The sequence below is a fragment of the Loxodonta africana genome, chromosome 10 (assembly GCF_030014295.1).
Source record: "Loxodonta africana isolate mLoxAfr1 chromosome 10, mLoxAfr1.hap2, whole genome shotgun sequence".
NCBI classification, from domain to species: domain Eukaryota; kingdom Metazoa; phylum Chordata; class Mammalia; order Proboscidea; family Elephantidae; genus Loxodonta; species Loxodonta africana.
The window spans coordinates 7,149,430-7,170,314 of NC_087351.1; the positions used below are offsets into that span (position 1 = coordinate 7,149,430).

Sequence of the window (20,885 nt, forward strand, 5' to 3'; positions counted from 1 at the left end):
TGAATGATATTGCACATATTCTTCATCGTGCTGTTTTTAGTTTAATATTTTTAAGGTTCATTTGTGTTGATAGATGTAGCTGTAGTTCCTTTATTTTAACAGCAAATAACACATTTTACCGTTTTCCTGTTTTTTTTTAGGTTTTTTTTTCTGTTATTATAAACAATACCAGGATGAACGTTCTTGTTTGTCTTGTTTACATCTCCTTGTGCATATGTTCAAGTGTTTATTGTATATGTATATCTAGACGTGGAATTCTTGATTTATAGGTTTTGAACATCTAAACTTTGTAAGATACTGCCGGAGTGCTCCCAGAAGTGGTTGTACCAATTTATAGTGCATCCACTGATGGATGAGATTTTTGTTTACGTTCTTAAGGACTCTTGAATAAAATGCTGTCATTCCATTTTAAGTTCTATTTTGATTTTCCTGGTTACTGGTGAGATTGAACAGCTTTTCATATGATTATTAGCCATTTATGTTACTTTTCCTGTAAATTACCTGTTCACTTCCTTTGCTCTAGCGGTTTGTTTTTTATTATCTTCTCATTCGTTTTTACGTGTTCCCTGTATATTTGGAATGCTAGCGTGCTTTCAGTTGTGTTCTACTAATCTTTTGTATGCAGAAGTGTTAAATTTTAATGTTAAATTTATTAGTCTTTTCCTTTTGTGTTAGGCTTTTTGTACCTGTTTTCCTTTATTTACTTTTAAAGTAGCAACGTTAGATCTTTAATCCATTTTAATTTGATTTGTGTATAAGGTTTAAGGCAGAGATCTACTTTTATTTTTCCTCATGAATAATAAATTGTTTCAGCCCTATTTGTAGAACATTCCTCCAAGGATCTGTCTTACAAATTCTGATACTTCTATGAACCTGTACGTATTAATACGCTGTCTTAATTACTGGCTTTATACCCGCTAAAGGTGGGTTCTGACCTCTCCCTCTTCCTGCTTCTGCTGCCACCACTCCTCCATCTGTGTTTTTTTCCTTCAAAATTGTTTGGCTATATTTGGCTGTTTGGTCTTTTCTATGACCTTTAGGAGATAAGCTTGTTCTGTTCCGTTATAAGGCTTACTCTGCTTTTGATTGGAATTGATATTGTTAAAATTTGGACTTGTATTATGACCTATTATGTGGCATATTTTTATAAATATTCTGGGTGTGCTTAGTGAGTGCAGTATCCTATGTATGTTCATTAAATTAAGTTTGTTAATCATTTAAATTATTTTGTATTCCTAATAATTATTTTGTCTGCTTGTGGTATTAGTTACTGAGAGAGTTATATGATGAAATCTCCCAGTAGAAGGGTGATTTGTCTGTTTTTTTCCTTGTTTTTATTTTAAATATCTTGAAGCTAAGTTAGTGAGTACGTGCAAGTTTAGAATTGATATATTTTCTTAACAAAGAAAAAAAAAAAAAACCCATTGATTCTGACTCATAGTGACCCTGCAGGACAGAGTAGAACTACCCATAGAGTTTCCAAGGAGCAGCTGGTGAATTCGAGCTGCCAACCTTTTTTTTTAGTTAGCAGCTGTAGTTTTTAACCACTATGCCATCAGGGTTTCTGTAGTGAGCCCCACATTTTATTATTATAGAGTGAATTTGTACGTATCTAGTAAATACTCAGCATTTAAGTCTTTTGTATGACATTAAATAGATACAACAGCTTTGTTTAGAATTTGCTTGATAAATTTTTCTTCTATATTTTTACGGTTTCATATGTGCCACTTTTAAGTAGCATTATAGCTGGCATTAGATTAAAAAAAAATTAATCATACAGTCTTTTCCATGAAAGTGAGTGAGTTTATTCACATTAATTTTTTTATTTGGCTTAATTCTGTTATTTTGTATTCAGTTTTTCTACTTTTTACAAATGTTTTTCTCCTCTCTCACTTTCTCTGTTAGTGATTATCCTGAATATATTAATACTTCTGTTAAAGTCTGACATGAATATAACTGTATTGCTGAATAGTAAAGTGACCTTTGAATAGTTTAATTTCAATTACCTGACTGAATCGTATGCTATTATTTCTGTGCTCTAGTTCTGTATCGTTGCTTTTATTCAGTTGCACAAATTAGACATTATTTATCATTTTCTTGTCTCATTTCCCAGCCTTCACAGACTAGCATTATTTTTTTCTCCCCTGAAGCATATCTTTTACAAGCTCCTTTAATGGGGCTCTGTTGTTAGTAAATTCAACTTTGTCTGTAAACATCTTGCCAAGGTAGTTTCACTAGTTATATAAAGATCTGATAGTTATTATTTCTCAGCACTTTGAAAATATTCCACAACCTTCAGGCTTCCATCATTGCTGTTACGTCAGCTGTCAGTCAGACTGTCATTTCTAGGTAATCTCTAGGAAGGAGTTCTGGCGGTGCAGTGGTTAAGCGCTCGACTGCTAACCGAAAAGTCGGCAGTTTGGATCTACCAGCCCCTCTGTGGGAGAAGAGCCCTGGCAGTGTGCGCCTGTGAAGATGAGAGCCTAGGGGGCGGTTCTGCTCTGTCTCGTAGGGTCACTGTGAGTCAGCATCCACTTCATGGCACGCAGCCACAACATGTTTTCCAGGTAGCTGATTTTAAGATCTTGTCTTTGGTATGCAGTTTTACTAAATATTCTGGGTGTAGGTTACTATTACTTGGACTTTCACAATCTGAGAATTCAGTTTTTTTTTTAATTTTCTACCTTCTTTTTTAACATTTTTTATTGTACATTGGGTGAAAGCTTAACATAGGAAATTAGATTCTCATACGATAGTTTGTACACAAAGTGTTCCATGACTTTGGTTTCTTTCCCCACAATGTGCCTGCCTTCCTCTGTTTCTGTCGTAGGTTCCCTGTTTCTGTTCATTATGAATTGCTACCACTTCCTGCCTTTTCATCTTTGTTTTTGGGCAGATGTTGCCCTTTCGATCTCATTTAACACATTGTTGTAAGGAATATGTTCCTCTTGGGTTGTGGTGGTGATTTTATGGGCCTGTCATTGATTTGACTGATGGGTGATCTCTAGTAATGGCTTCAGTTTCAGTTCAGAAGAGTGTCTTAGAGCCATAGTCTCGGGTGTTCCACCAGTCTCTAGCAGACCGGTAAGTCTAGTCTATTTTGTGAATTTTGATTTTTTTGTTCCACAGTTTTTCTCCCCTTTGTCCGGTTCCCTCTGTTGTGATCCTTTGGACTAATTCCTTCTTTGGGTCTTTGGTTTTCTTAATTCTCTTTTGCTCTGGATGGTTAGATACTGATAGTTGTATCTTAGATGGCTGCTTGCAAGCTTTTGAGACCTCACATACTACTCACCAAAGTAGGATGCAGAACTTTGTCTTAGGAACTGTGTTGTGCCAATTGACACAGATATCCCCTAAGTCTGTGGTACTTTGCCTTTGAGCCTAGGAACTTCGTCCTGCAAGGTGTTTGGTTATGTCTAATAAGTTGCCCTGACTGTGGCCCTTGTGTACTCTGTTGTCCTTATTGATATATAAGCATCAGTTACAGTCATGTATGTAGAAACACCCACCACCAGAGATACATCCGCAGATGGGTATGCTCCTTATACCCTCCCACACCTTTTGTCATATCTGTCTAGCCCTGTATCCATTTGTAAATTAGTGTTTGTTAATTTATTGTTGCAGGATTGTCTATGCTATTATAATTACTGTTGCTGCCCTTTGCTCTTGTGTTCCTCTCAGTGTCTTCCCATGCCTTGGTCATGTTTTGCTGACTTCCCCCATATTGTGTATTGTCTTCCCTTCACCAAAAGTAGTACATGCCTTCTATCTATTTGATAATTTTCCCTCTCTCCCCCCATCACTCCACCCCCATCCCAGATAACCTTTTTTTTTAAGGTTCTTTTTTCCTTTGTATAGAAATTTTCTTGTTTCTTTATAATAGTGGTCTCATACAATATTTGTATCCTTTTGTGATTTATTTCACTCTGCATAATGTCTTCCAAATTCATCCATGTTGTGAGATGTTTTGCAGATTTGTCTTTACTGTTTATTGTTGCATAGTATCTCATTGCGTGTATGTTCCGCAGTTTGTTAATCCATTCGTCTGTTGATGGGCACTTAGGTTGTTCCCATCTTTTGCTATTGTAAATAATGCTGCAGTGAACATGGGTATGCGTATGTCTATTCGTGTCACAGATTGTATTTCTTTAGGGTATATAGCTAGGAGTGGGATTGCTGGGTCATATGGTATTTGTTTCTAGCTTTTTGAGGAAGCACCATACTGTTTTCCAAAGTAGTTGTACCAGTTTACATTCCCACCAGCAGTATATAAGAGTTCCTGTTTGTACACAACCTCTCCAACATTTGTTATTTTGTGTTTTTTGGATTAGTGCCAGTAATGTTGGGGTGAGAGGGTATCTCATTGTATTTTGGATTTGCATTTCTCTAATGATTAATGATTGTGAGTGTTTCTTCATGTTGTCCGGATGTCTTCTCTGGTGAAGTGTCTGTTCATATCCTTTGCTTATTTTTTAATTGGGTTGTTTGTCCTTTTGTTGTTGAAGTGTTGAAGTTTTGTATAGATTTTAGAGATTAGACCCTTGTTGGATATGTTGTCGCCAAAAATTTTTTCCCAGCCTATAGATTCTCATTTTACTCTTTGGAGGAGTCTTTTGATGAACATAAGTGTTGTATTTTTAGAAGGTCCCATTCATCTAGTTCATTTGCTGTTTATGTATTTTTAGTTATGTTTGGTATTCTATTTATACCATATATTAGGGCCCCTGGAGTTGTTCCTATTTTTTCTTCCATGAACTTTATCGTTTTAGGTTTTATGTTTAGGTCTTTGACCCCATTTTGAGTTAGTTTTGGTGTATGGTGTGAGGTATAGGTTCAGTTTCATTTTTTTACAGATGAACATCCAACTTTGCCAGCAACTACTAGGCTGTTTTGACTACTGTGGCTGTGTAGTAGATTCTAAGATCTAGTAGTGCGAGGTCTCCTCCTTTGTTCTCCTTCAGTAATGCTTTACTTATCAGGGGCCTCTTTTCTTCGCATGTAAAGTTGGTGATTGGTTTTTCCATCTCGTTAAGGAATGCTTTTGAAATTTGGGATATCGCTTTGGGTAGTATTGACATTTTCACAATGTTGAGCCTTCCTATCCATTAACATGGTATGTTTTTCCATTTATGCAGGTTTCTTGGTTTCTTGCAGTAGTGTTTTGTAGTTTTCTTTGTATAGGCCTTTCACATCCCTGGTTAGATTTATTCCTAAGTTTTTTATCTTTTTGAGGGCTATTTTAAGTGTTATTGTTTTCCTGATTTCCTTTTTGAATTTTTCTTAATGGGTATAGAGGAGTCCAGCTGAATTTTGTGTGTTGAACTTGTATCCTGCTATGGTACTGAATCCTTCTATTAGTTCCAATAGCTTTCTTGTAGAATTTTCAGGGTTTTCTATGTATAGGATCATTATTATCTGCAAATAGAGAAAGTTTTACTTCTTCCTTGCCAATGTAGATGCCCTTTATTTCTTTTTCTTTTCTTATTGCTAGGATTTGCAGCACAGTGTTGAATAAGACTGGTGATAAAGGGCATCCTTGTCTGGTTCCCATTCTGAAGAGGAATGCTTTCAGTCTTTCTCTGTTGAGAGTACTGTTAGCTTTTGGTTTTGTATAAATAGCTTTTTTTATGTTGAGGAATTTCCCTTTTCCTACTTTGCTGAGTTTTTTTTTTTTTTTTTAAATTGTGCTTTAAGTGAAAGTTTACAAATCAAGTCAGTCTGTGATGCAAAAACTTATACACACATTGCTGTGTACCCCTAGTTGCTCTCCCCTTAATGTGACAGCACACTCCTACTCTCCACCCTGTATTCCCTGTGTCCGTTCAGCTAGCTCCTGTCCCTCTCTGCCTTCTCATCTCCCTTCTAGACAGGAGCTGCCCACATAGTCTCATGTGTCTACTTGAGCCAAGAAGCTCACGCCTCACCAGTATCATTTTCTTATAGTCTAGTCTAATCCCTGTCTGAAGAGTTGGCTTCAGGAATGGTTCCAGTCTTGGGCTAACAGAGGGTCTGGGAGTCATGACCTCTGGGGTCCCTCCAGTCTCAGTGAGACCATTCAGTCTGGTTTTTTTATGAGAATTTGAAGTTTGCATCTTACTGTTCTCCTGCTCCATCAGGGATTCTCTATTGTTTCCTGTAAGGGCAGTCATTGGTGGTACCCGGGCACCATCTAGTTCTGGTTTTTGGCTGAAGGAGTCCCTGGTTTATGTGGCCCTTTCTGCCTCCTGGGCTCGTATTTATCTTGTATCCTTTGCTCCAGGTGGGTTGAGACCAATTGGTGCATCTTAGATGGCTGCTTGTTAGCGTTAAGACCCCGTGCTCAGAGTTTTTATCAGGAGTGGATGTTGGACTTTATCAAATGCCTTTTCTGCATTGATTGAGATGATCATGTGATTCTTTACTTTTGCTTTTATTTATGTGGTGGTTTACATTGATTGATTTTCTAAAATTGAACCATCCTTGCATACCAGGTGTGAATTCCACTTGATCATGAATGTATTTTTTTTTAATATGCTGTTGAATTTTGTTGAAAATTTTTGCGTTTTTTATTCATGAAGGGTGCTGGCCTGTGATGTTCTTTATTTGTGTTGTCCTTGCCTGGCTTTGGTATCAGGGTTAGCCTGGATTCATAGACTGAATTCAGAACTATCCCTTCCTTTTCTATGCTCTGAAATAGTTTGGTGTGAGCTCTTCTCTGAATGTTTGGAAGAATTGTCAAGTGAAGCCATCTGGCCAGGGCTTTTTTTCAAATAATTTTTATTGTGCTTTGAGTGAAAGTTTACAAATCAAGCCAGTCTCTCACATAAAAACGTATATATACCTTACTACATAGTCCCAATTACTCTACCCCCAGTGAGACAGCCTGTTCCCTCCTTTTACTCTCTTTTCGTGCCCATTTTGCCAGCTGCTAACTCCCTCTACCCTCTCATCTCCCCTCCAGGCAGGAGATGCCAGCATAGTCTCAAGTGTCCACCTGATCCAAGTAGCTCACTCCTCATCAGCATCCCTGTCTAACCCATTGTCCAGTCCAGTCCATGTCTGACGAGTTGGCTTCTGTCCTGGGCCAACAGAAGGTTTGGGGGCCATGACCACCGGGGTCCTTCTAGCCTCAGTCAGACCATTAAGTCTGGTCTTTTCATGAGAATTTGGGGTCTGCATCCCACTGCTGTCCTGCTCCCTCAGGGATTCTCTGTTGTGTTCCCTGTCAGGGCAGTCATTGGTTGTGCCTGGGCACCATCCAGCTCTTCTGGTCTCAGGATGAAGTAGTTGCTGGTTCATGTGGCCCTTTCTGTCTCTTGGGCTTGTAATTACCTTGTGTTCTTGGTATTCTTGATTTTCCTTTGATCCAGGTGGGTTGAGACTCATTGATGCATATTAGATGGCTGCTGCTAGTGTTTAAAACCCCAGAAGGCACTCTTCAAAGCAGGATGCGGAATGTTTTCTTAAGAGATTTTATTATGCCAGTTGACTTAGATTACCCTGAAACCATGGTCCCCAAACCCCTGCCCCTGCTTCGCTGACCTTCGAAGCATTCAGTTTATTCAGGAAACTTCTTTGCTTTCGGTTTAGTCCAGTTGTGCTGACCTCCCGTGTATTGAGTGCTGTCCTTCCTTTCACCTAAAGTAGTTCTTACCTACTATCTAATTAGTGAATACTCCTCTCCTACCCTCCCTCCCTCCCCCGCCTCGTAACCACAAAAGAATGTGTTCTTCTCAGTTTAAACTATTTCTCAAGTTCTTATAATAGTGGTCTTAGACAATATTTGTCCTTTTGCAACTGACTAATTTCACTTAGCGTAATGCCTTCCAGATTCCTCCATGTTACGAAATGTTTCACAGATTCCTCACTGTTCTTTATCGATGCATAGTATTCCATTGTGTGAATATACCATAATTTATTTAGCTATTCATCCGTTGATGGGCACCTTGGTTGCTTCCATCTTTTTGCTGTTGTAAACAGTGCTGCAATAAACATGGGTGTGCATATATCTGTTCGTGTAAAGGCTCTTATTTCTCTAGGGTATATTCCAAGGAGTGGGATTTCTGGGTTGTATGGTAGTTCTATTTCTAACTTTTTAAGAAAACGCCAGGTAGATTTCCAAAGTGGTTGTACCATTTGACATTCCCACCAGCAGTGTATAAGAGTTCCAGTCTCTCTGCAGCCTCTCCAACATTTATTATTTTGTGTTTTTTGGATTAATGCCAGCCTTGTTGGAGTGAGATGGAATCTCATTGTAGTTTTGATTTGCATTTCTTTTTTTTAATGGCTAATGATCAAGAGCATTTCCTCATGTATCTGTTAGCTACCTGAATGTCGTCTTTAGTGAAGTGCCTGTTCATATCCTTTGCCCATTTTTTAATTGGGCTGTTTGTTTTTTTGTGGTTGAGTTTTAGCAGAATCATGTACATCTTAGAGATCAGGTGCTGGTTGGAGATGTCGTAGCTGAAAATTTTTTCCCAGTCTGTAAGTGGTCTTCTTACTCTTTTGGTGAAGTCTTTAGATGAGCATAGTTGTTTGATTTTTAGGAGCTCCCAGTTATCTGGTTTCTCTTCATCATTTTTAGTAATGTTTTGAATTCTGTTTATGCCTTGTATTAGGGCTCCTAACGTTGTCCCTGTTTTTTCTTCCATGGTCTTTATCATTTTAGACTTTATGTTTAGGTCTTTGATCCATTTGGAGTTAGTTTTTGTGCATAGTGTGAGATATGGGTCCTGTTTCATTTTTTTGCAGATGGATATCCAGTTATGCCAGCACCATTTGTTAAAAAGACTCTCTTTTCCCCAATTAATTGACAGTGGGCCTTTTTCAAATATCAGCTGCTCATATGTGGATGGATTTATATCTGGATTCTCAATTCTGTTCCATTGGTCTATGTGCCTGTTGTTGTACCAGTACCAGGCTGTTTTGACTACTGTGGCTGTAAAATATGTTCTAAAATCAGGTAGAGTCAGGCCTCCCACTTTGTTGTTTTTCAGTAATGCTTTACTTATCTGGGGCTTCTTTCCCTTCCCTATGAAGTTGGTGATTTGTTACTCAATCTCATTAAAGAATGTCATTGGAATTTGGATCGGAAATGCATTGTATATATAGATGACTTTTGGTAGAATATTTTTACAATGTTAAGTCTTCCTATCCATGAGCACGGTGTGTTTTTCCACTTGTGTAGGTCCCTTTTGGTTTCTTGCAGTAGTACCTTGTAGTTTTCTTTGTATAGGTCTTTTACATCTTTGGTAAGATTTATTCCTAAGTATTTTATCTTCTTGGGGGCTACTGTGAATGGTATTGATTTGGCGATTTCCTCTTCGATGTTCTTTTTGTTGTGATGATAAAGGGCATCCTTGTCTGGTTCCCGTTCTCAAGGGAAATGCTTTCAGGCTCTCTCTGTTTAGGATGATGTTGGCTGTTGGCTTTGTATAAGTGCCCTTTATTATGTTGAGGAATTTTCTTTCTATTCCTATTTTGCTGAGAGTTTTTATCATGAATGCGTGTTGGACTTTGTCAAATGCCTTTTCTGCATTAATTGATAAGATCGTGTGGTTTTTGTCTTTTGTTTTATTTATGTGGTAGATTACATTAATTGTTCTTCTAATATTGAACTATCCTTGCATATTGTTGTTGTTGTTAGGTGCCATTGAGTCGGTTCCGGCTAATAGCGACCCTATGCACAACAGAACGAAACACTGCCAGTTCCTGAGCCATTCTTACAGTCGTTGTTACTCCTGAGCTCATTGTTGCAGCCACTGTGTCAGTCCACCTTGTTGAGGGTGTTCGTCTTTTCCGCAGACCCTGTACTCGGCCAAGCATTATTTCCTTCTCCAGGGACGGATCCCTCCTTACAGCATGTCCAAAGTATGTAAGACGTAGTCTCACCATCCTTGCCACTAAGGATGGAGCATCCTGGCTGTACTTCTTCTCAGATGGATTGTTCGCTCTTCGGGCAGTCCATGGTATATTCAGTATTCCTCGCCAGCACCACAATTCAAAGGCCTCAGCTCTTCTTCGGTCTTCTTATTCCTTGTCCAGCTTTCACTTGCATAGGATGCGATTGAAAATAGCACGGCTTGGGTCAGGCGCACCTTAGTCTTCAAGGTGACATCTTTGCTCTTCAACACTTTAAAGAGGTCCTTTGTAGCAGATTTCCCCTGTGCAGTGCATCTTTTGATTTCTTGACTGCTGCTTACATGGCTATTGACTGTGGATCCAAGTAAAATGAAATCCTGACAAGTTCAATCCTTTCTCCATTTATCATGATGGTGCTCATTGGTCCAGTTGTGAGGATTTTTGTTTTCTTTATGTTGAGGTGCAATCCATACTGAAGGCTGTGGTCTTTGATCAAGTCCTCTTCACTTTCAGCAAGCAAGGTTGTGTCATCTGCATAATGGAGGTTGTTAATGAGTCTTCAGGTATTCTTGCATACCTGGTATAAATCCCACTTGGTCATGGTGGATTATTTTTTTGATGTGTTGTTGAATTCTATTGATTAGAATTTTGTTGAGGATTTTTGCATCTATGTTCATGAGGGATATAGGTCTGTAATTTCCTTTGTTTGTGCTGTCTTTAGCTGGTATTGGTATCAGGGATATGCTGGCTTCATAGAATGCGTTTGGGAGTATTCCATCCTTTTCTATGCTTTGAAATACCTCTGGTAGTAGTGGTGTTAACTCTTCTCTGAAAGTTTGGTAGATCTTTGCAGTGAAGCCGTCTGTGCTAGGGCTTTTTTTTTTGTTGTTGGGTGTTTTTTGATTACCTTCTCAATCTCTTTTTTTTGTTATGGGTCTATTTAATTGTTCTACTTCTGTTTGTGTTAGTTTAGGTAGGTAGTGTGTTTCTAGGAATTCATTCATTTCTTCTGGGTTTTCAGATTTGTTACATTTTTCATAGTAATCTGATGATTCTTTTAATTTCAGTTGGGTCTGTTGTGATGTGGCCCATCTCATTTCTTATTCGAGTTATTTTGTTGCCTGTATTTCTTTAGTCAGTCTGGCCAGTGGTTTATCAATTTTGTTAATTTTTTCAAAGAACCAGCTTTTGGCTTTGTTAATTCTTTCAGTTGTTTTTCTGTTCTCTAATTCATTTAATTCTGCTCTAATTTTTATTATTTGTTTTTTTCTGGTGCCTAACGGATTCTTTTGTTGCTCTCTATTTGTTCAAGTTGTAGGGACAGTTCTCTGATTTTGGCTTTCTTCTTTATGTATGTGTGAATTTATTCAGATAAATTGGCCTCTGAGCACTGCTTTCGCAGTGTCCCAAAGGTTTTGATAGGAAGTGTTTTCAGTCATGTTGCATTCTATGAATTTCTTTATTCACTCCTTAATGTCTTCTATAACACAGCCTTTTTTGAGCAGGGTGTTCTTTAGTTTCCAAGTATTTGATTTCTTTTCCGTGGTTTTTCTGTTGTTGATTTCTACTTTTATGGCTGTATGGTCTGTGAAGATGCTTTGTAATATTTCAATGTTTTGGATTCTGCAAAGGTTTGTTTTATGACCTAATATGTGATCTATTCTGGAGAATGTTCCATGTGCACTAGAAAAAAAAGTATACCTTGCAGCTGTTGGGTGGAGTGTTCTGTATAAGTCTGTGAGGTCGAGTTGGTTGATTGTAGCAGTTAGGTCTTTGGTGTCTCTATTGAGCTTCTTTCTGGAAGTCCTGTCCTTCACTGAAAGTGGTGTGTTGAAGTCTCCTGCTATAATTGTGGAGGTGTCTGTCTCACTTTGCAGGTCTGTTAAAGTTTGTTTTATGTATCTTGCAGCCCTGTCATTGGGTGCATCAATATTTAATGTGGTTATATCTTCCTGATCAATTGTCCCTTTAATCATTATGTAGTGTTTTTCTTTATCCTTTGTGGTGGATTTAACTTTAAATTCTATTTTGTCAGAAATTAATATTGCCACTCCTGCTCTTTTTTGATTGTTGTTTGCTTGATATATTTTTTTCCATCCTTTGAGTTTTAGTTTATTTGTGTCTCTAAGTCTAAGGTGTGTCTCCTGTAGGCAGCATATAGCTGGATCATGCTTTTTTATCCAGTCTGCTACTCTCTGTCTCTTTATTGGTGCATTTAGTCCATGTACATTCAGCATATAGATACAAGTTTAGTGCTGTCATTTTGGTGGCTTTTTTTGTGTGTTGTTGACAGTTTCATTTTTCCACTTACATTTTTTGTGATGAGTTTTCGTAAGTTGTGTGTTCCTCATTTTCATAGTAGTTGAATTCATTTTTGCTGAGTCGTTATGTTTATCTTTGTTTTTATTTTGAAGTATGGATTTGTTTGACCTCTTTGTGGCTACCTTAACATTTACCCCTACTTTTCTAAGTAAAAACCTAACTTGTATGGCCCATATTGCCGTGGTTTCCTCTCCATATGGAAGGTCTGTGCCTCCTGTATTTAGTCCCTCTTTTTTGATTATTGTAATCTTTTACATAATGACATTAATGATCCCGTTTTGTGCATTTTTTTTTTTTTTAATTAATCTTATTTTGTTTTTGTGATTTCCCTATCTGAGTTGATATCAGGGTGTTCTGTTCTTTGACCTTGTGTTTTGGTATCTGATACTGATTTTCTGACCAAAGAATTTTCTTTAGTAATTCTTATAGCTTTGGCTTGGTTTTTCCAAATTCTCTAAGCTTGTGTTTATCTGTAAATGTGTTAATTTCACCTTCATATTTGAGAGTTTTGCTGGATATATGATTTTTGGCTGGCAGTTTTTCTCCTTCAGTGCTCTATATATGTCATCCCATTGCCTTCTCGCCTGCATGGTTTCTGTTGAGTAGTCTGGGCTTATTTTTATTGATTTACCTTTGTAGGTGACTTTTTGTTTATCCCTGGTTGCTTTTAAAATTTTCTCTTTATCTTTGGTTTTGGCAAGTTTGATGATAATATGTCTTGGTGATTTTCTTTTGGGATCGATCTTGTATGGGGTTCGATGAGCATCTTGGATAGATATCCTTTCATCTTTCACGATGCTAGGGAAGTTTTCTGCCAACAGATCTTCAACTATTCTCTCTGTATTTTCTGTTTTCCCTCCCTGTTCTGGAACTCCAATCGCATGCAATTTATTCTTCTTGATAGAGTCCCACATGATTCTAAGGGTTTCTTCACTTTTTTAAATTCTTTTATCTGATTTTGCCTCAACTGTGTTGGTGTCAATTGCCTTACCCTCCATCTTCCCAACTCTGCATTCCAGTTCCTCGAATCTGCTCCTCTGACTTCCTATTGAGTTGTCTAATTGTGTGATTTTATTGTTAATCTTTTGGATTTCTGAACGCTCTCTCTCTGTGGATTCTTGCAGCTTATTAATTTTTCCACTATGTTCTTGAATATCATCTTTTGATTTCTTCAACTGCTTTGTCAGTGTGTTCCTTGGCTTTTTCTGTAGATTGCCTTATTTCATTTCTGAGGTTATCCCTGATGTCGTGAAGCATTCTTTATATTAGTTTTTTATATTCTACATTTGGCAATTCCAGGAATGTATCTTCATCTGGGAAACATTTTGAATTCTTTGTTTTGGGGCTTTGTAGAAGCAATCATGGTCTTCTTTATGTGATTTGATATTGACTGCTGTCTCCGAGCCATCTATAAGATTTATAATGATTTATTTTTTATTTTCTCACTGAGTCTTGTTTTGTTTCAGTACACCTAGATGGGCTACTAAATTGCGCTGTCTCGATTGTTGTAGCCTTTGAGTCACTTACGTGCTGTTACCAGATATACGAGCCTATGAGTCCCTTCACTATTTTTTAATAGAATCAGCTTAGGTGTCCTGATAGTGGGTCACCCAGTGTGTGGTGTAGGCTGTCACCTGTTAACTTAGAGTAGTGGTGATGGTTGTGTGCACCAGATTCTAGTAGCGGCAGGGGGTCACACTCTGAGGAGGGCAGGATCCTGACAGCCTTCCCCCACATTCCAGTGAGGTAGGAGTGTCTCTATTTTCTAGAGCACTCTGGTGGGTGGGCTCTGCAGCTGCACCTTAGGCATCCAGTGCTTGTCCCTCTAAAGACTGGCAGGTGTCACTATCCTCAGACCCCTTTAGCAGGTGGCTAGGTGGTGTGGGCGGAGCTTCAGTCCTCAGTTCCCTGCTGTGGATCAGTGAGGGCTATGTTTAATAGGTAGAGAGGTATCAGACCCCCGAAACTTGCCTTTCCACTGCTCAGGTAAAATAGTTATAGTCAGCTCTCTATCAGAATTGCCTCTGCATTATAATAGCCACCTGGTTCCCTGTAGGGATGAAAGCCAAAGACTGTGGATCTCTTATGCCTGGCTCCAGCTGGTTCTGTATTATTATTCCAGTTTAGGGAAGTTAGGGAAGGATTTCTCCCCCTGATGGTTAATTGCTGCTTTTCTGGGGCCAGGAGAATGGGTTAGAAAAGAACCCCCCCACCCAAGCAGACCACTTCACTCCCTGGCCCACGGAATTCCAATGTTAATGAAGCCTGAAGCCCGCTTGGGCCGGGAGGGGAGTGATCAGATAGATGGGAGAGAGTAGCGAGGCAAGGTAGACAAAGTTACTTATCTTGTTTGGTGAGGACTCTTCTATCTGAGATTCCAGAGTGAGGTGTAGCCTGTGTGCGCCGGCTAGGTTGAGATCACCCCAGTGCTTGCGCCGTCTCAGGAAGCCGTGATCAGCCCCTCCGTGCTGAGTCCAAAGCCTAGCGCCAAGGTCTCCTGGCTGGGGCGCTGTGCTCCAGGCTCTGAAACCAGTTGCTGCTTCCCCTGGTTTCTCGTTCTCCTGCCAGCCACGTTGGTGTGCAGGCTGCGTGCGCTGGCTGGGTCCCGCCGAGGTTATTCCAGTGTGTTAGGGCTGCGCCCCGTGCTCGCTGCATCTCCGTGAGCTGCGCTCAGCCCCACCACTCTGGCTCCAGGGAACCTGAGGGCTCAGGGCTGTGGCGCCGCACATCGGCTCCGGAAGTGGCTGCTGCTTCAGTGCACGGCTGTTCGCTCCCCTGTCACTCAGGTCACCTCCTTAGTTCTGTGTTTGATGGTCAGGGTTCGTAGATTGTCATGTCTGCAATCGACTCACTTGTTTTTTTCGAGTCTTTGTTGCAAGGGGGATCAGCGGAAGCCTCTACCTAGTCAGTCATCTTGGTCCCTCCCAGGGCTTTTTTTTTGTTCTTGAGAGTTTTTTTTAATTACCTCTTCAATTTCTTTTGTTACGGATCTGTTTAGTATTTTGACCTCGGTTTGTGTTAGTTTAGTTAAGTTGTGTGTTTCTAGAAATTTGTCTGTTTCATCTAGGTTTTCACACTTGTTGGAGTAGTTTTTTATAGTTTTATGGGTTCAAATCAACCTTTCGGCCAGTAGTCGAGTGCTGTTTGCTCCACCCAGGGACTCCTGTGCCATCTATAAGGTGATACAATATTGTTAACATCCCTTTTGGTATTAGCCCTGTTCATTATGCCTTTAAGTGGGATATGAGGTGGACTTGCTTTATAAAACACTTCTCATTAATAAGTGGTATTACAGTGAGGCTTTACTGTGCTGATGTCTCAATGAAAATGAGAATCAGTGCTCTTACTTGTAAATTTGCCAAATTTTGAAGATACTGCCTGCAACATATATAGCTTTTTTTATTTTAGCTCCAGGTAGTTAGTTACATATGGGTCTTGATAATATTGTTGTTACTTTTGTTTTAGGTGGTCTTGGAGGCATTGGAATGGGACTTGGTCCAGGCGGACAGCCTATTAGTGCCAGCCAGTTGAACTTAGGTGGTGTCATGGGAAATTTAGGTCCAAGTGGTGAGTACTCTGGCTTTCTTGTTTCTTTTTAAATGGTACATTTGCTAGATAATAAAGCTTACATTTACTGGTCTGTAATACTTTTTTAAAAACCCACCCATTGCCATTGAGTTGATTCCAACTTGCGACCCTATAGAACAGAGTAGATCTGCTCCGTAGAATTTCCAAGGCTCTGATGTTTACAGAAACAAACTGTCACATCTTTGTCCTGCAGAGCTGCTGGTGGGTTCAAACTGGTGACCTTTTGGTTAGCAGCCAAGCTCTTACCCACTGCGCAGCCAAAAACTCGTTGCTGTTGAGTTGATGACCGTAGCGACCCTGTAGGAAGGACATAGTAGAAGTGCCCCATAGGGTTTCCAAGCATTGACTGGTGAATTTGAACTGCTGACCTTATGGTTAGCAGTTGTAGCATTTAACTACTGCACCACCAGGGCTCCCTAATACTTTTTAAAAGACTGTATTTTATAGTTAGATATTTAGGATGCCGCTTGAATCTGAAAAAAGAATGAGTAGCTGATGGGAAAGAGTGTGAGTGAAGGTCATGCCATGTCGTAAGTGGCTTTCTTAGCGTTAGCACCGTGGGTTTTGAAATGTCCTTTACAGCAAAGGGAGAGTGCCCCGCATAGTGCCTTATCCATCATGGGTGAACACTATTAGGAAGTGAATAAAATGCTCCCCTGTCATAAGCAATTGGAATTTGTGTTTCTAGTTAGGAAGCTAGGTTTAAGGTAGCCGTTGGGCTGCTCATCTGGATTAGCTTAGTATTTGTCTTTGGTTTTCAAACTTTTTGCTCTCAGTACACTTTTATGCTTCTAAAAATTGTTGAGGGTCCTGAAGTGCTTTTGTTTATGTGGGAATATTTATCAGTATTTACTGAAAATTAAAAATGCGTTATTTATAACTATTAAAAAGAATAAGAAGTGCATTACATGTTTATGTAAATAATCATTTTTAAGAAAAAAAAATTAGTGAAAAGAGTGGCATTGTTTTACCATTTTGTACATCTCCTTAAATGTTTGGCTTAATGCAAGGCAGGTGTGTATCATAGCTGCTTCTGTGTTCAGGTTGTAGTATCACACATCACATAATCTGAAAAATCCCCCGTATGCCTGGAGAAGGAGAGTGAACAGTCAGTGTCTTTGTAGTACTGTGAAAATGGCTTTGACCTACTGAACCCTTCAGAGTCCTGAGACCATACTTTGAGAACCCCTGTGTAAATTAATGAACTAATAAACACTGTCAGATTCCTACTTTTGTTGAGATGCTCTAGTGACACTTTAAATTATGAGGGTAAATGCAGTAATCATTCGGATCCAAAACAGATGGACGGTTTTTCTTTTACCCTTAGGCTGTGATGCCCTCCATCCTAAATACATGCTATTTGTGTTCTTTACTTTTTTACTGCTCCCTTGGCTTCCACAGGAGGCCTGGTGGGACAGTGGCTAAAGTGCTCAGCTGCTAACCGAGAGGTCATCAGTTTGAACCCACCAGCCGCTTTACGGGAGAAAGATGTGGCAGCCTGCTTCCGTAAAGGTAACAGCCTTGGAAGCCTGAGCTGGGGGCCAGTTCTCTTCCATCCTACAGGGTCGCTGTGAGTAGGGATTGACTCAGTGGCAGTGGGTTTGGTTTGGGTTTTTTAGCTTCCCTTTTCAGAGGAGTCCTTACTTTCTTCTGCTGAAGTGACATTTCTGTGTCTGTACTTGAAAAAAAAACAGTAATTACCGAGGCCTAGATATTCTTTAACTGAATGCCGTAGGAGTGACCAGCGAATTTTGCTTTCTTGACTAATAAGAGTTCAAGGAGGCCTTTTTGAAGACTCATGACTAGACTGCTACCATGGCATAGCACTTTAAACCATCCCTCCCGCACCTCACTTCTTGTCTAGTATGCCATTATGGCTAGACTTACGGTATCTATTGATATCTACTTTGCTATACTGCATTATGTCATTATTTAGTTACAAAAATAGAATTTACTGAAAGTACATCCTATGTATTTTATTTGAGGTATGGGGATGGGTGGTCCAGGTTTTGGAGGAATAAATAGAATTGGAGGAGGTATGTGTAAGCATTTGTTTTTTGTGTGTACCCATTGCAGTTTTTTAGTAAACTAGAAATCGTATGGAGAATTGCAAGGGGGAAAAAAAAGTCATGGTTTATTGTTGGTTCACTTCCTAAAGACTGCTGGCAGAAATTGAGCCTGGTATACACTTAAGGGAATATGGAAGATGACAAGAAGTAACTGTGCAAGGTAGGGTGGATGGAAAGCTTACTGGTGAGACAGCACTCAGAACATGTACCTTTCTGCTGTACACCTGACAGTCGGATCTCAAAGCTGGTCTTTACTCCATAGGAATTGGGTTTGGTGGCCTGGAAGCAATGAATAGCATGGGAGGATTTGGAGGAGTTGGCCGGATGGGAGGTAAGTAAATGTATGCAGTGGCATGTGTCTGCTTCGTTTAGTTTTCCCTATTATTAAGATCCCCTCAACCCCATTTAGGAGTGGGCACTGTAGATATCTTCAGAGGGCATATGAGCACTTGAGAGTTAGGGACTGGCATGGCAGGAACGGGGTAATATATATGGTGTGTGAGGTTAAGTTTACCTTTTTTATAGGTGTGACTTTTGCTGTTTTTCAGTTCAGTTTAGATATATCCGTAAATGGATTACTGTGTATCGACGTACTGGAAAAGGTTTGATTTGTTTTATAATCTTTTCAGAGCTATACCGTGGTGCAGTGACCAGCAGCATGGAGAGAGATTTTGGACGTGGTGATATTGGAATCAGTCGGGGCTTTGGAGATTCCTTTGGTAGACTTGGTAGGGCTGCGTGCCTCTTTTCTTTTTGCAGATTCTGTTTATTCAAATTATTCAAAATTTGCTTTTCTCTTTTTTTTGTAAAAAATTGGAAATTTATAATGTTTCACACAGTTACTTAAAGAACACATTTTGGGATTTTAATGTACGCGCTCTCTTTTTCAGTAGCTTACATATTTGAACCCTATTTCCAGAAGACTTTATACTTTCCAGTTACTCTACATCTTCTGAAAGCATAGTATCTTGGGGATTTTAAAGAACGATTGTTTAAATTAATTAGTATATTATCTTTCCATCCTTGTTTAGGCAGTGCAATGATTGGAGGGTTTGCAGGAAGAATAGGATCTTCTAACATGAGTCCAGTAGGATCTGGAATAAGTAGGTTTAAATTTTACTAGAGTTTATTCAGTAATAATTTGAGTGTTTGCAAAAAGACTTTGCAAGGGTAGTTACTGTAGTGTAGCAATACTTTGTTCTCATATGTTAATGTCTTATCACAATTTAGACATGCTGTGATAATTCTTGAACTAAGCCTTTGTGTTTGATCACTGAGTTTTCTAAACTAATTGTTGGACTTTTTCTTCTTTGACATTTATAAGCTAACACCTGAGTATGTATTAACCATCGACCAATCCAAGAGCCTCCTTTCGAACTAAGCAGTTTGAGGATTTCTCTGATCGTGTGTCAGGAACAGCTTTTGCTCTAGCACCATTTTTGTTTCCTACTGCTATTTGTAACTGGCTTATTTATTTATTTTTTTTATCTCTGAACATTTGTGTCTGTCGGTAGACACAGTGAATTGCTCCAGATACCACACTTTTAGAGACCTCCTAAGTTGGAGGGCTAAGGTTGGAAGAGGTGCTTATTTCCTCTTAAACCTTTCTCATAAAAGAATCGAGAGTAGTTGCAACACTGGCGAATGCCAGTTTCTCCCCAGTTTTCCACTACCACATTTTAGGACTTATATCCCCCGAACCTTAACACATAGTTTAGTTTTTTTTTTACATGGTTTTGTTTTTGACTGCTGTTGTTTACTGAACCACGTTGCTGTGAGTTCTCACTGTTTTATTGACTTTTTTTAATTGATGAAACCTCACATAGAGGAAATAACAGCCTGCTTGAGCTAAGAGTGAATTCTAAAATCCTGTTGGCTGAAGACCTCTACGTCTGTTGTACCTTGACTCCTCATTTTATTCCTCCACCCATCATCATCTCAGCCTTGACCATTTTCCTGTTAAGCCTACCTTTTCTACCTTCATCTTTCACCTTAGTGTTTATACTTCTGTTCCCTCATTTTATATTACTCATAGAAAGCCATTTGAAGGGTGATGTTAATTTTTAGAAGTTTTATATATGAGATTTAAGTTTTGAGACTAAATAGGATTGGTGTAGTTAAAGGGGACAGGAAATAGAGTCAAATCATAAGAATGAAAGATATGAGCTAGGAGCTCTGTGGTTAAAGGGGGGTGATGACATTTGTTCTATAAGTTCTATATAATATTGAGCTTAAAAGTTATGTTTTTATATGGTTCTTGAATATTAATGTGAGAAGAGAAATTGTATGCGAAACAAGTGAAGATACTAAGGTGAAAGGTAAGCTAGGAAGGGAATACTGTGTTGGAGAGTATGAGATCAGCATTTGATGTGTTGGAGTTGTCATCAATTGAATTTGTCCCCATATTTCTTTTTTCTAGCAAGTATTAAGTTTGGTATTATGGAGAAATAAAAATAAAGATTAAAAAATAAGGATAAAAAAGTGATTGGTAGAGGATTTATATAATTTACATGATGTGTTTATTAATCAAAATATAATTTTATAGAGGCCTATATTTATAAAGTGCATACACTAGTGACTAGAATTAAGATTTCTCAACTAGTCAGATATATATCAGGTTAAATTCTGTTCCTTGGAAAATTATTGAGTTGTCTGAATGAAAATAATTTTATGTTTATGTATTTTCTATGACATGAATGAAGAATTTTTTTGCCTTCTTTCTCAAAAATGATTCTATCCCTCCTCTCCTTTTGTTTTTGAAACGAAATGCCAAATTCCCAAACTCTCCCTCCCGTCTCTGAAAATGGCAGGTGGTGGAATGGGTGGCATGAACAGTGTGACTGGAGGAATAGGGATGGGCCTGGACCGGATGAGCTCCAGCTTTGACAGAGTGGGGCCCGGAATAGGAGCCGTCCTGGAAAGGAGCATCGACATGGAGCGAGGATTTTTATCAGGCCCAGTGGGAAGCGGAATGAGAGACAGGATAGGCTCCAAAGGCAACCAGATATTTGTCAGAAATGTAAGCAAAGATATGTAAAGGATACTTAAAATTATTTTTTTACCTTG

The 20,885-nt window shown here is 39.0% G+C and overlaps 1 protein-coding gene across 1 annotated transcript in view; it reads left to right on the top strand.

Annotated features, from left to right (window-relative positions):
• The window catches only part of MYEF2 (myelin expression factor 2), a 49,346-nt gene that overhangs the window by 16,716 nt on the left and 11,745 nt on the right, over positions 1-20,885 (top strand). Inside the window, exons 10-15 of the mRNA XM_064292007.1 lie at positions 15,628-15,729; positions 17,152-17,262; positions 18,082-18,150; positions 18,449-18,547; positions 18,851-18,922; positions 20,630-20,838. Coding sequence (XP_064148077.1) covers positions 15,628-15,729; positions 17,152-17,262; positions 18,082-18,150; positions 18,449-18,547; positions 18,851-18,922; positions 20,630-20,838 — 662 coding nt within the window. The remainder of the gene's footprint in view (positions 1-15,627; positions 15,730-17,151; positions 17,263-18,081; positions 18,151-18,448; positions 18,548-18,850; positions 18,923-20,629; positions 20,839-20,885) is intronic.